The sequence below is a fragment of the Mesocricetus auratus genome, unplaced genomic scaffold, assembly GCF_017639785.1.
Source record: "Mesocricetus auratus isolate SY011 unplaced genomic scaffold, BCM_Maur_2.0 Super-Scaffold_100025, whole genome shotgun sequence".
NCBI lineage: Eukaryota > Metazoa > Chordata > Mammalia > Rodentia > Cricetidae > Mesocricetus > Mesocricetus auratus.
Window position 1 is genome coordinate 223,503 of NW_024429206.1, and position 14,766 is coordinate 238,268.

General features: G+C 51.4%; 1 protein-coding gene and 1 non-coding gene across 5 annotated transcripts; one reads left to right on the forward strand and one right to left on the reverse strand.

Annotated features, from left to right (window-relative positions):
* The first annotated feature begins 277 nt into the window (after nt 1–277).
* Mcoln1 (mucolipin TRP cation channel 1) lies at nt 278–14,716 on the forward strand. 4 transcript variants are annotated; one of them, XM_040731091.1, is made up of 15 exons: nt 278–305; nt 5,172–5,377; nt 6,913–7,080; nt 7,165–7,330; nt 7,921–8,029; nt 8,280–8,376; nt 8,529–8,628; nt 9,543–9,649; nt 9,763–9,912; nt 10,045–10,146; nt 10,788–10,862; nt 11,011–11,133; nt 12,044–12,259; nt 14,221–14,351; nt 14,450–14,716. In XM_040731091.1, the coding sequence occupies exons 1-15, from the start codon at nt 293–295 to the stop codon at nt 14,484–14,486; spliced, it is 1,800 nt and encodes a 599-aa protein (XP_040587025.1). In that variant the 5' UTR covers nt 278–292; the 3' UTR covers nt 14,487–14,716. The 4 variants fall into 4 exon arrangements, with proteins under 4 accessions (XP_040587025.1, XP_040587027.1, XP_040587026.1 ...); XM_040731092.1 differs by lacking the exon at nt 278–305 and adding an exon at nt 437–576; XM_040731093.1 differs by lacking the exon at nt 10,788–10,862 and having other exon boundaries at nt 14,450–14,715.
* Nucleotides 2,694–2,795, reverse strand: LOC121134084. The gene has a single exon (XR_005871112.1). It is a non-coding gene; the product is annotated as a U6 spliceosomal RNA (small nuclear RNA).
* Nucleotides 14,717–14,766: the final 50 nt, after the last annotated feature.

Genomic DNA, 14,766 nt, shown 5'->3' on the forward strand with positions numbered 1-14,766 from the left:
ACTGAGGCTGTTGGAATAGTGAACAAAGGGCCGATGTCTTTTGGCTGCTAGAAAAATGCTTCTATTTGGCTTAGGAAATACAGTTTGTAGCCTGCATGGGAGACAGAAAAGGTTTCTGGGAGTAGAGGAAATGATACTCTCAGCTTAGGACGTAGGGTCATCACAGACACCATGGAGGGCAACAAGGTTGACGCGGAGCCCGATCGGAACCACCCCCTACCACACACTAGCAGCTAGCATGCCTCCCAGACCTTTTTTGTTAGTCTTCCAGGTCGGTGCTAGGACCGCGCGAATGCTCTTTGCACGTGAGTCACCAGTGGGAGGGGGCGCATGCGCACTGCGGGGGGGGGGGTTTAGACGCTCTGCCCTGGCTCCCTAGGCTGGGTCAGAATTCGTCACGTGTTCCGCTCAGGCTCCCTGCTCACGTGACCGCAGCGCATGTCAGCTGATGCGACCGGGTTTGAAGCGGCGCCGGGAGGGAGCGAGGCCGCAGTGACCGCGGCGCGCGCTGGGACCCGCCCGCGTCCCGCGCTCACCGTGCGGCCATGGCCACCGCGGCGGGCCGGCGCGGCTCAGGTGAGCGCGGGCGGCGGGAGGGCGCGCCCGGCTCCTCGACCTCGGACGGCTAGCACCCAGCCTTCCAGCACCCAACCTTCCGCTCCTCAAGCCCAGTGCGGGAGAAATGGGCGTTCGGCTTCTGGAACCTGGGCGGCGGGTGGGCACCAGTATCTCCAACCTTAGACGGAGAGCTTCCACAGATCCTAGAATCTGGGTGTCGGGTGGTTATTGACATATCTGACCTTGGGCGGGGAGCATCCAACTTAAGGTTCTGAAGTTCAGTGAGGACTTCTCTGCGTTCCTATGGGAGAGAGGTTGACAGATGCCTCCTAGAACCTGGGCAGCGGGTGCGCATCGACATCCCCGACCTTGGGTGGTGAGCGCCCAGCATCCCGTTCGTCAAGTCCAGTGCGGACTTCTCATCTGCTCCCTGGGGGATAGAATGGCAGAAGGCTCATAGATCCTGAGCGATGGGCTCCCAGTTTCCAGTTCTGAAGTTCTTCAGAGTCCCCTTGGGAACCCGGGTGGTGGGTAGGTACCAGCATCTCTAACTTCAGGTGGAGAGTTGCCTAGTACCCAAAACCCAGGGAGTAGATGGGTGCCAGCTTCGCTTGGTCTCAAGCAGTGCACAGCTCCTAGGATTGGGTGGTGGGTAGACACTGTCTTCCCCAACCTCTGATACTAAGCTCTCAGTTTTCTCCCCTAAAGTCTGCTCCGACTTCTTAGCTGCACTATGGAGGAGACATGGACAAATGGTTTCTAGAGCAGTGGGTGGGCACCAGCCTTTCAAACCTCTGGCAGAGAACATTTTTTTTTTTTTTGTCATCCTGAAGGCCAGTAGAAACTTAGTTGCCTTATTAGAGAGAGGCAGATAGTCGGGAGAACTTGAACTGTGGATGGACATGTTTCTCCAGCTTCAGACAACAGGACTCCTGATAACTCCACCTCGATTGTGCTGGGATTCTTCGAGTGTGTCACCATGGATGGTTTTGCTATTCTGGAGCATTTCTTTCCAAGTTGTATATGACCTATGACTGTTGCCCTCCCCAACCTAGTCTCTGCTCAGAGTTTGTGAGCCCAGGCAGGCAGCAGGCCCACTGCCAGCATCCCCATTAGGACAGTATTTGAAACCCAAGGATTTTGTTAGTGGTTGTTTTGATTCGTTTGGGATCAGTGATGTATTCTGTAGGCCAGACTTGAACCTGTTTTAAGACGGGCTTTCCCGGTAGCCTGGAACTCTGACATCTTCCATCCTCTACCTCCAGACCGCTGGAGTCACAGGAGTGCGCCATCACACCAGACTTAAATGTGCGATCCTCCTTCCTCAGCCTCTGAGCGCTGGGATTACAGGCCTAAACAAGTCTTCCCCCTCCTCTTCTGCTTCCTCCTTCTGGATTGAACCTAGGGCCGTGCTTACTAGGCAAGCACACTGCCACTGAGCTGTGTCCCCAGCTGTAGCCAAAGTTCCAGTTGCTCAGTTTGCTGGAACTCAGTAACTTTCACATGAGTTCCAAGGCAGCTTGCTTCTGACAGCCAGATTCTAATGCTCGGGTTCCCTAAATGCAGGCAGGAAGAGAGTCAAAGGATGGCCTTCATGAGTCTAGGGAACTAATTCAAATTACAGCTCCTCATAGCCTGTGCAGTCTTGCCTTCCTAAACTGAACAGTTGTATGATTCCAGGCCTGTAATGGGGAAATCTGGGGTGGAATCTCTTGTACTGTGTACTGGTGCAGACGCTCCTGTGGGAATCCTGGCCAGTAGTGCCTGGGATGGGTTAGCTGTGCTCTTAGCTAGGGAGTTACAGCCTGCCTCTCTGGCTTTCCTCCCTACTAGCTTGTAAACAAGCTCGCCTAGACAAAGCAGGGAGGAGCCAGGCTCAAACCTGAGGAACCACAGGTGGTACATGGGCCAGCTTCATCCTGGCAGCTTTAGGACTGAAAGAATGGCTCACAGATAGAGTGCTTGTATAGCATGTACAAGCAGTCCCATCCCCAGCGCCACAAATAGAATAATTTGTTTTCATCAGGCCTGATTGTTTATGCCTTTGATCCCAATACTCAGGCCTAAGAGGCAAAGGCAGGTAGATCTCTGTGAGTTCAAGCTAGCCAGTGACATCCTGTCTTTTTTGTTTTGTTTTTAATATGAAACGCCTCACAAATTTGCATGTCATCCTTGTGTAGGAGCATGCTAATCTTCTCTGTAGCATTCCAATTTTAGTATATGCTGCCAAAGTGAGCACGACACCCTGTCTTAAAGGGGGGGGGATCTACATGGCTTTGTCACGTAGAGGGTGAAAGCCAAGGAGCGGAGGCATGCCTGTAATTCCAGCATTTGGGAAGTGGAGGCAGGAGAATCAGAGTTTAAGGCCATCTTCAATTCTTTTTTTTTTTTTTTTGGTTTTTATGAGACAGAGTTTCTCTGTATCGTTTTGGAAACTGTTGGTCCAGCCTGGCCTCGAACTCACAGAGATCCGCCTGCCTCTGCCTCCCGAGTGCTGGGATTAAAGGCGTGCGCCACCACCGCCCCGCAAGGCCATCTTCAATTCTAATGAGTTTGAAGCCACCTGGGCTATATCTGTTTGTTGTTTGTTTTTCAAGACATGGTTGCTCTGGGTAGCCCTGGCTGTCCTGGAAGCTCTATAGATCAGGCTGGCCTCAAACTCACAGAGATCCACCTGCCTCTGCCTCCTGAGTGCTGGGATTAAAGACGTGCGCCACCACCACCACCACCAGGCTACATCTGTTTGTTGTTGTTGTTCATTTGTTTTGTTTCATTTTTTTCCTTAGAGAGAGTATGAGAAAGACCGACCGAGACCTGAAAGGTCTTCCAGTGGAGGTGACTAGGCTGTTAGAGACAATTCTAGGCTACCAGGTACCAGGACTGGCTGGGACTCCAGCAGTTGCTACCACCTGGGAATTTTGTTCTTGTGTTCAGAGTTGGTTCTTCCACACAGGCCTGCAACTCAACAGCTCTCCTGCCTGCAGCTCCCAAGTGTTTGCCTTGCAGTGTGAGCACCGGGCTGTGACCTAGCTATGCTCAGACCTAGCTGTGCACGGAAGAATGGGCTTTTCCCTGCTGGATCTGGCAGGGTTCTCAAAGCAGTTTCAGGATCTCAGCCTTAGGGGTAGATGGTTTTAATTTCCAGTTCCTGGAAGAGTTGGGGAAGTGGACTGGGGCTGTAATTTGACTTTTGGCTGTGTGATCCCCTGAAGACTGATAAGTGAGTTAGCTGACTGCGGAGGACAACCTGTAGGAGTTGGTCCTCTCCTTCCATCCTGTGGGCCCCAGGGATTGAACTCAGGTCATCAGGCTTGGCAGCAAGCACCTTTACCTACTTAGTGAGTCACCTTGCCAGCCCGTATGGGGTTCTTCTGAGTCAGACTCTAAGCCAAGCTGGCCTGTGTTTCCGTATGTAGTTCAGGCAAACCTTGAACTTTCGCCTCTGAGTGCTGGCTTTACAGACATGAATCATACCAACCTTTATTATTGTTAGGGCCAGACTAGTAGCCTGGGATGGGCTGCTTTTTAATGGGTTCAAAGGTTATTCTTGAGGCATTTGTCCTGAGAACAATGGAATGTGGGCTCTGCTCTATGCTAATTACTTGTAGGCTAGAGTTGGGATAAGCGTGTGGGTCTTGCCAAACCCTCCAAGAAGCCAGCCCAGCCCAAGCTGGTCCTTCCCCCCCCCAAACACACAAGAAGACTGGTGGATTTGTCTGGCTAGCCTCAGTCCAGGCTCTGAGATAAAGACTGTCTGAGGATTGAGTTCTCAGTTTATGGAGGGTGATTGTTGCTTCATTTGGAAGATGAGGTTGAGGAGATTAAATTTAGATCGTCAAGCTTGGTAGCGAACATCTTCACTCTCTGAGCTATCTTACTGTCTACTGCACTCCCCAACCCTTTCTTTCTCCTTGAGACAGAATCCCAGACTGAGAAGGACCTTGAACTCCTCATCCTCCTTCTACCTCCCAAGTGCTAGAATTGTAGGCATGTGGCATGCCAGGGTCCTTTTTCTTTCTCTCACTGTGTGGCCCGTGCTGGCCTAGAACTTGTAATCCTCCTGCCTCAACTTGCCATTGTTGGAATTGTGAGTTTGTGCCTGCTCCCCTTCTGCACTTGCCCTTCCTTTCCTACCAGGGTCTTGTGTAGGTCAAGCTGACCTCAAACTTACTGTGTGGCCAGAGATGGACTTGATCTCCTGACCCTCCTGCGTCTAGCTCCCGAGAGCTGGGGTTTCAGATGTGCACCACCGTGCGCAATTTCTTTTCTGTGGGATCAGACTCAGAGCTTCATGCATCTAGGCAAGCCCTCTCCCAGCTGAGCTATATCCCAATCCTGGATTTTCTTTCTTCTTAAAATATTCTTTATGACACTTCCTTATTGTGTATGTGTGTGCATGAGTTTCTGGGTTCTCTCCTTTCCACCATGTGGGTTCAGAGGACCAAATGCAGGTTGTCAGACTTAATGACAGAGACCTTACTTGCTGAGCCGTCCTCCAGGTCCAAGCTGTCGTTTTTTCTTCTGTGTCTGTCCTTGCCTGTAGGATTCGTGGGAAAGGAAGCAGAGGGCACTGTCCATCCCTGATCTTCTACTGTCTTTTCCCATTCTTTTAGAGACTGAGCGGCTGCTGACCCCCAATCCTGGGTATGGGTCCCAGGTGGGAACTTCACCAGCCCCAACAACACCCCCAGAAGATGAAGACCTTCGCCGACGCCTCAAGTACTTCTTTATGAGCCCCTGTGACAAGTTCCGGGCCAAAGGTCGTAAGCCCTGCAAGCTTATGCTACAGGTGGTCAAGATCTTGGTGGTCACTGTGCAGGTAAGACCAGCCAGGCAGGGTTTCTGCCAAATGCCACCGTTGCTACTGTTCTAGTCTTAGAAAGACCCCTTGCTGCTGGGTGGTGGTGGCGCATGCCTTTAATCCCAGCACCTGGGAGGTAGAGGCAGAGGATCTCTGTGAGTTCAAGACCAAGCCTGGTCTACCGAGCGAGTTCCAGGACAGCCTCCAAAACAATACAGAGAAACCCTGTCTCGCCTTTAATCCCAGCACTCGGGAGGCAGAGGCAGGCGGATCTCTGTGAGTTCGAGGCCGGGCTGGACCGATAGCCTCCAAAACAATACAGAGAAACCCTGTCTCGTAAAAACCAAAAAAAAAAAAAAAAAAAAAAAATGACCCCTTGCTGTCACATGACAATGACAGGGGTATTGACCAGTTAGGAAGGAGTCTAAGATTTGTGCTCAATAACTCCTTGTAGCTTCCCAGAAGCACTGGCCACATGGCCACACTCTTCCCTCCACTGTATACCCAAATGCCCTTGAGGCTCACACAGGTTAAGAATTGTGTGAAGTCACCCTGTGGCTGAGCTCTGGGTAGATGAGCTCTAGGTAGTCAAATCTGATGCTATCTTGATCTCCTCTCAGCAAAAATAGATCACAAAGTAGACCAATGGTACCTATCTTGGAGGCTTGAGTTTAGCACACTACCTGTCAATCAGTAAACATATGCTGACCATTCACGTACTAGTACCCACCTTGTGCTGTGCATTGGGGATGCTTTGATGAGTGTAGCATGGAATTTCAGGAGTGAGAAGTGAAGAGGACTGCGTTACTCAAGGCAGAAAAGGAAAAGTACAAGGAGCTAGTATGTAGGCTGGTTTTTATATGACTTGACACAAGCTAGAGTCAGCGGATAGGAGGGAACCCCAATTGAGAAAAGGCAATCGTAAGATCTGGTTGTAAATAAGCCTCTTGAGCATTTTCTTAATTCATGATCATTGAGGGAGGGCCCAGCCCACTGTGGGTGGTTCCCTCCCTTGGCTGGTGGTCCTCGGTTCTACAAGAAAGCAGCTGAGCAAGCCATGGGGAGCAAGTCAGTAAGCAGCACCCTCCATGGCCTCTGCGTCAGCCCGTGCCTCCAGGTCCTTGCTCTGTTTGAGCTCCTGTCCTGACTTTCATCAATGAGGGATTATGATGTGGAAGTGTAAGCCAAGCAAACCCTTTCCTCCCCAGGTTGCTTTGGTCATGGTGTTTCATCACGATAGAAACCCTAAAGCAACTGGGAATGTGTTTCAACTGGTAGAACGTTTGCCTGGTGCGCATGGAGCCCTAGGTTTCATCCCCAGTACTGCATAAGCCGGGTGTGGTGGACACTGTCGTCCCAACACGGGAGGTAGATCCAGGGGGATCAGGGGTCAAGGTTATCTTTGAATAACAAGTTACAGGCTCCCCTCTGCAGTGCCGCCAGGGCCTTGTCTCAGCCCAGGGGACATATCTTGGATTCTCTTTTCCTTCTTCCTTTACCTGGGCCTTCCTGAGTTGTACTCTCAGGGCCAACCTCTAGCTTCTTCTTGGCAGCTCATTCTCTTTGGGCTCAGCAACCAGCTGGTGGTGACATTCCGGGAAGAGAACACTATTGCCTTCCGACATCTCTTCCTGCTGGGCTACTCTGATGGGGCGGATGACACCTTTGCTGCCTACACACGGGAACAGCTCTACCAAGCCATCTTCTATGCTGTGGACCAGGTATAGTGAGCAGGTGTGAGAAGGTTAGGGGAGTACCATACGGAACAGGTGGGCCTGATAGACCCTCTTCTCCTCTACCCACAGTACCTGATACTGCCTGACATATCCCTGGGCCGGTATGCCTATGTCCGTGGTGGGGGTGGCCCTTGGGCCAATGGCTCGGCTCTGGCTCTCTGCCAGCGGTACTACCACCGTGGCCATGTGGACCCAGCCAATGACACCTTTGACATTGACCCAAGGGTAGTCACTGGTGAGTAGCCAGGGCAAGGTCTAACTTTGGGGAGTTTAGGTTTCCAGGATTAAAACCTGACTTCTGGGCTAGAGAGCTCAGCAATAGAGAGCCTGCCTAGAATCCCCCAGTCAGAGACTAAAGGCAAGGCGGGGAGGGGGGGGAGGAAAATAGAGAAGCAGAAAGAAAGATCTAAAACCCTGACCTTGTCAGCCATCCGTCTGTGTGATCAGATTGCATAATTTGACATGTGCAGCATGCTTAGTGGAGTGCATGCCACGGGAAGAGCCAGGCGTTGTTTTTAATACCTTCTACCCTCTAAGCTTTTGAGGGCCTGTGGAATGCTGTGGTCACTACAGAGCATGAGGTAGATCACACCCTGGTTTGGGTGGAGGCAGCAAAAGGTTAGGTGTGAAGGGAAGGGCTGGAGGTGTAGCTCTGGTGGACTCTGGCCCAGCATACAAATTCTAGGCTTGATCCCTAGTGCTGGAAAAAAGCAATAAAGCATGAAAGAGTGACGAAAACCTGACAGGACTGTGGGAGACTCTGGGAGACTCAGGACCTGGGCCTCCCCTGCTCCCTGAGTTCTTTCTGTGACTACCTGTCTTCAGACTGTATCCAGGTGGACCCTCCTGACAGACCCCCCGACATCCCCAGTGAGGACTTGGATCTCTTGGATAGCAGCATCAGTTACAAGAACCTCACGCTGAAATTCCACAAGTATTGCCCTTTCCTTTTGAGGGGGCTGATTTCCTGAGGGGCTCAAGGGTCCAGCTGAAGGTGGGGCGGGTGGAGGTGTCAAGTCCAGACATCCATCTGAGGCCACTTCCATGGAGTCGGCGGGGTGTGAGGCCACCACACAGTGACCCGATGGGCAGCTGAGTCAGCTGTTTCCCCTGGTAGCTGCAAAGTCAGCCCAGGATAGGAGTGACATTGCGCCCCTGCCGCTCACCCAAGCCTCCCCTAATAGGCTGATCAACGTCACCATCCACTTCCAGCTGAAGACAATTAACCTGCAGAGCCTCATCAACAATGAGATCCCAGACTGTTATACCTTCAGTGTGCTGGTGAGCCAGCGGGCGGTCCTCCGGACTCCCTGGTTAAGGGGCAACATGGTGTGAGAGTGATGGGGTAGAGCCTAGGACCTGGACCATCTGTCATGGGGGCTGGGAGTTGATGCTTGGGGCTGCTCAGGCTTACTCTGCCCTTACCTGTTCAGATCACCTTTGACAATAAAGCGCACAGTGGGCGAATCCCTATCCGCTTGGAGACCCAGACCCACATCCAGGAGTGTAAACACCCCAGTGTCTCCAGACATGGTAAATCCTCCTACCCTCAGACCCTTCACCACCCCAGAACAACGCTACCCTTCCTCCCGAGTGTTTCCTGGGCCTCCTATAGTACCTTCCATGCCTTGTCTGTGAGCACTGGTGTCGATCACGTGCCTTTTCCTGCCTGGGAGTATCCTGGGCCCAGTCAAGACCTTTACAAGGAGCCTGGCCTGTGATCCCAGCTATTTAGGAGGTTGATGGAGGAGGATCACAGAGTCAAAATCTGCTTGGGGTACTGGGTACAGAGCGAGTTCAAAGGCAGCCTTAAAACAGAGAGTAAAGTGATGGCTGGGGATGTAGCCCGGCGGTACAACGGTTGCCTAGCATGCTCAAGGCCTTAGGTTTAGTCGCCAGTACTGCAGATAAATACATAAGTAAATATCTTCCTATACTCACAGCACAAGGATTAGGAGTTGAAGTTCATCCTTGTCTATGTAGTAAAGTCCTAGTAACCCTGGGCTACGCAAGACCCTGTCTCAAAATAAAACAAAGCAAAATGAGATGTAGCTTAGTAGCAGTGTAATTCCTAGCAGATATGAGACCCTATGTTCAATTCTCAGTGCTTTGAAAAAAATTTTTTTAATTAGTTTTCCTGTAATCCCAGTACTCTGGAGGCTGAATTCAAGACCAACCTTGGCTACATAGTAAGTTTGAAGTCAGCCTGGGATATATGAGATCCTGGTAGAGTACTTGGCTTAGCACTACAAAAAAAGTGTGCTCCATGCCAGTGTTCATAAGGAATTTTGACACTCCATGCTAGGGAACCTCTAAGTCTAACCCTCTAAACCAGATGTACCCACACCCTCACCTTCTCCTCCAGGACTGCTCCCCTGGTCCAGCCCCTAGCCCCAGCCTCTCATGGCCCCATGTGAGTTTTGATGGGACAACCCTCCTTCCTGCAGGAGACAACAGCTTCCGGCTTCTATTTGATGTGGTGGTCATCCTCACCTGCTCCCTGTCTTTCTTGTTGTGTGCCCGCTCACTGCTACGTGGCTTCCTGCTGCAGAACGTGAGGCCCTGGTGTCACGAGCGCTGGTGCCCGCCTTGCCCAGCCCTGGGGCTGTGGTGGGGGTGTTGGCCTAGTGGTTTCTAGACAGACCCTCACCTGGGCTCCTCCCATAGGAGTTTGTTGCATTCATATGGCGGCGGCGGGGTCGGGAAATCAGCCTGTGGGAACGGCTGGAGTTCGTCAATGGCTGGTACATACTGCTGGTTACCAGTGATGTGCTTACCATCTCGGGGACTGTCATGAAGATCGGCATTGAGGCAAAGGTATGAGTCCTGCCAGTGCCCTGATCTCGGGACCCTGTGTCTCTCTGTCTCCATTTTTTTTATGCCTGTTTGGGGACCACTTCCCTCCAGGTGGTGTATGCCCATGGGCTGATCCTTCACTCCTTCCCACAGAACCTAGCCAGCTATGATGTCTGCAGCATCCTCTTGGGTACCTCCACTTTGCTCGTCTGGGTTGGTGTCATCCGCTACCTGACTTTTTTCCACAAGTACAACGTGAGTCCTCTGCCCCTGAGCTGCCCGGGTATTATCTGCTCCAAGCCTCTCAAACCCAAGCTCACAGAGCAGTCACTAATTCCTGCCAATCTGTGACCCACCACAAGCCTCTTTATTCTTCCTTTATTTACTTCATTTTTTTAAATTTTTTGAGGCAGGGTTTCTCTGTGTAGTCCTGGCTGTCCTAGAACTCTCTGTAGATCAGGCAGCCTCGAACTCACAGAGTTCTGGGATTAAAGGTGAACACCACCACCACCCAGCTTATTTTTTAGTTTTAGTTCTTGGTGTTTCAAGACAGAGCTTCTCTATGTAGCCCTGGCTATTTTAGAAGTTGGCCTTGAACTCAAGATATTTGCCTGCCTCTGCCTCCATGAGTGCTGGGATTACAGGCTTGCACCACTACTGCCCAGCTTTAAAAAAATTTTTTTAACACAAGGTCTTGTGTAGCCCAGGCTGGGCTTGCTGCATAGCTAAGGGTAATGAGCACCTGATCCTCCTGCTTTCCACCTCCCAAGTGGTAGAATGACAGCTGTATGCCATTCCACTTGCTTTTATGTAGTACCAGGGGTCAAACTCAAGGCCCTGTGCATACTAGGCACTCTCCAAACCACAAATCTCTTTCTTATACCCACCTACCACAGACACACTCGTCTTTGTACCTGGGCAGGACCACGGGAGCCTGTCCATACCTGTCCTTCCAGCTGAGTCCAGCTGTGGTATGTCCTAGGCTCCTCCCAGGTGGGTCCTGCCCTATCTAAGCTCTCAGCAGCCCCTCTGGCCACATTGGTGAGGTCCTCCCTTCCATCTGAGAGGTTAGTTAGGTTGTGGCCATTGCCTTCACTGCGGTCCCTTTCCCCTCTGCAGATCCTGATTGCCACGCTCCGTGTGGCACTGCCCAGTGTGATGCGTTTCTGCTGCTGTGTGGCCGTCATCTACCTAGGCTATTGCTTCTGTGGCTGGATTGTCCTGGGACCCTACCACGTGAAGGTATATGGGCTGCTGGGTGCTGCGGGTATTTGTGAACTACCCTCAAAGGGCCCAAGGCTCCCACACCCCTCCCAACCTCTGGTCTCTTAGTTGTTGACCAAAGGACCTGAAAGACCCACCTTGACCTCTGGTCTACAGACTTTTAGGTTTTATTTATTTTTTGTTTGTGTAAGTAAATGTGTTCCTGTATGTGAGTGCATATGTACATGTACTGTGTGCGTATGCACATGTATGGGGAAGCCAGAGGTCAGCTTTTGCTGTCATTTCTAAAAAGTTATTCACCCAATAGTTTTGTTTTGGAGACAAGGTCTCACAGTGTAACTCTGACTGTCCTGGAACTCACCATATAAACCAAACTGGCCTCAAACTCCCAGACATGTATGCTTCTGTCTCCAGAATGCTGGGAGTAAAGGCATGTGTCGTCATGCCCAGCCACACCTTGGTTTTTCTTTTGAGATGGGGTCTAATTGGCCTGTAGCCTATGATCAGGATCAATGATCTGACTCTGAGCGCCAAGGGATGCTCGTGGCTGCACCTCCCCGGTGCTGGGGTAACAGACACACTTCCACGCCCGGCTTCTTATGTAGATGCTGGGGATCAAACTTGGGATCTCATGCTTTACCAGCTGAGCCACTCCTGCACCTTGAAGCAGTTTTGTATTCTGTGCCCTGTGACCCTCAATGATCCTGACATTGGCCCTGTGACTTGGTCATTCTTGTGGTCACTGGTGACTGGACTTGAGTTACTCCATCTAACAGCCCCTTCGACTCTTGAGGAACCAGTCCCTGGGTGTGACTTTCTGATATGACCCTCAGATGGCCCAGTTGCCAGTCATTCTGCCCGCTGACCCCTGGTGAGCCTGACTACCTCCGGCCACACCTATCCTCTTACCCTACCTGTCTGCCTACAGTTCCGCTCGCTGTCCATGGTCTCCGAGTGTCTATTTTCGCTCATCAACGGGGACGACATGTTTGTGACATTCGCAGCCATGCAGGCCCAGCAGGGTCGCAGTAGCCTGGTGTGGCTCTTCTCCCAGCTCTACCTCTACTCCTTCATCAGCCTCTTCATCTACATGGTGCTGAGCCTCTTCATTGCTCTCATCACCGGCGCCTATGACACCATCAAGGTCAGCCGCCTTTACCTCCTCCCTGGAAACCCTGTTTCCCTCGCCCTCCCTGAACGTTTTAAGCCCTGAGCTTCACAGAGTTGTCCTGGGGTCACAGAAGGTGGAGCAGGAAAGACCCAGAGGCTTTAAGAAGTTCAAGGAGAGAGTGGGCTGGAACTGGGTTTAAGGGTAGTTGGTGTTGTCGGGGTCATTCTGAAAGAAACCTGGAACATACCACAGCTGATTCAGCTGGATGGCAGGAAAGGACAGCTTCCTGCAGTCCTGCCAGGGAACCAAAACGTGCATTTTAGTGTGTGTGTGTGTGTGTGTGTGTGTGTGTGTGTGTGTGTGTGTGTGTGTGTGTGTGCATCCACGTGCACACACATCTTGTTACATGTGTGGAGGGAGAGGACACCCTGCTGGAATTAGTTCTCTACTTTCAGCACATGGATCATAGACCCAGACTTGAGTGCTTTTACCTCCTGAGCCATCCCACGGGCCTCCTCCCTCTCCTGTATGATCTCTTTTAAACACTTGCTTATTTGGGGTGGGTGGGGTTGTACACAACACAGTGTTTGGAGATCAGAGAACATTTTGTGGAAGTCAGTTCTCTCTTTCCACCATGTGGAGTCATCAGGTTTGGTGGCAAACACTTTTTTTTTTTTGGTTTTATGAAACAGGGTTTCTCTGTATTGTTTTGGAGGCTGTCGGTCCAGCCTGGCCTCGAACTCACAGAGATCCGCCTGCCTCTGCCTCCCGAGTGCTGGGATTAAAGGCGTGCGCCACCACCGCCTGGCAGGCAAACACTTTTATTTACTCTCTGAACCATCTTACAGGCCTGTTAAGAGCTTTCCTTGGAGGATGACCTTGAACTTCTGTCCTTCTGCTTCTGCCACCTGAGTGCTGGGCTTCTAGGTGGATGCTTACTACCTCACCCAGTGCTTCCTGAATGCTCTGCAATCACTTCTCCAGGCTTAGAAGCTTTTCCAGACCTACCCTAATACCCACCTACATCAGGGTCCTTCTGGAACCTTCTGTGCTTCCATTATACCTATTGCTGGTGGCTAGTAACCCATGTACTGGTCATAGTCCCCATTAGCGCTAGATAGACAGTGATCACTTGATACCCAGTGCACTCCACACTCCTTAAGACATGTTTTCTGAGTGTGAATCCTGCGTCCCTGCCACCCTACATAAGTGTTCTTGTCCTCTCAGTCAGCCTCCCACAGCCTACAGGACAACTGCCTTTTTTTTAAAAACACCCCAGAAGGCACAGGAGCTAAACACACACACACACACACACACACACACACACACACACACACACACACACACACACACACAAATATACCTAAGTATTCAAAGTCATTGTGACTAGATGGCTGCTTAGAGCATTTCCCTCATCACTTAAGATTTCTAGATTGGAGAGACGGGAGCCCAAGGGAGAATGTACTTGTAGATCCAAAGACCTGGCAGCCAGAAAGGGCTTGGAGCAGTAGTGGTGGTCCAGAAGTCGTGGGGAGACTTTCCTGGGACCCTGCCCCGTATTGTCACTGGTAGCAGCTGTAGGCAGGCTTTCCCACATGGATGATCTATAGCCGCCCACAGGTATATTACTGTCACCCAGGCCCCAGGCAGCCACCTTGAGTCTTGCTGGAGCACTCAGATATCATACACATGCAGCACCCTTGGATGTAGTTCAGGCCCCTGAGTTACCTTGTTTCAGCTCATAAGAGAGATTGCTAAGTACCCAGTCTAGGCTCCTGGTCTGCAGTAGAGGGCACTAAACCAATAAACCTGAGACCTGTGGCCACATCCAGGAATGGGAAAGGGTTCTACAGTGAAGCAAGCCACAAGGCAGGGGTCCAGAAGGGAGACCCAGGGTGGTCACATCAGAGAAAAGTGGGACACCCAGTTGACTGGACCTTAAGAGCTTTGGAGGTCAGGACCAGCTTTCATGCCCAGGGGTCATCTCTCCCCAGCACCCGGGAGGCACTGGCACAGAGAAGAGTGAGCTCCAGATCTACATTGAACAGTGCCAGGATAGTCCCACATCTGGCAAGTTCCGTCGCGGAAGTGGCTCAGCTTGCAGCCTGCTCTGCTGCTGTGGAAGGTTGGAGCCCAGGACTGGGTTGTGGATTGATAGACCCTAGGGGAAGGAGCGTGTGCCGGAGAGATCCAATGCCGCTTCCTTCCACTTCTCTCTTCCAGGGACTCCCCAGAGGACCATTCACTGCTGGTAAACTGATTGCAAGATGATCACCACTAGACTTTATCCCCTGTACTCCTGAGACCCCAGCTTATTTATTTTTAGAATTTGCTTTTCAGGGGGAGGGGCACGCTGGAGAGAGGGCTCAGTGGTCAAGAGCACTACCTGCTCTTCCAGAGGTCCTGAGTTCAATTCCCAGCAACCACATGGTGGCTCAAAGCCATCTGTAATGAGATCTGGTGCCCTCTTCTGGCCTGCAGGCATACATGCAGGCAGAACACTGTATACATAATAAATAAATCTTAAAAAAAAAAAAGAA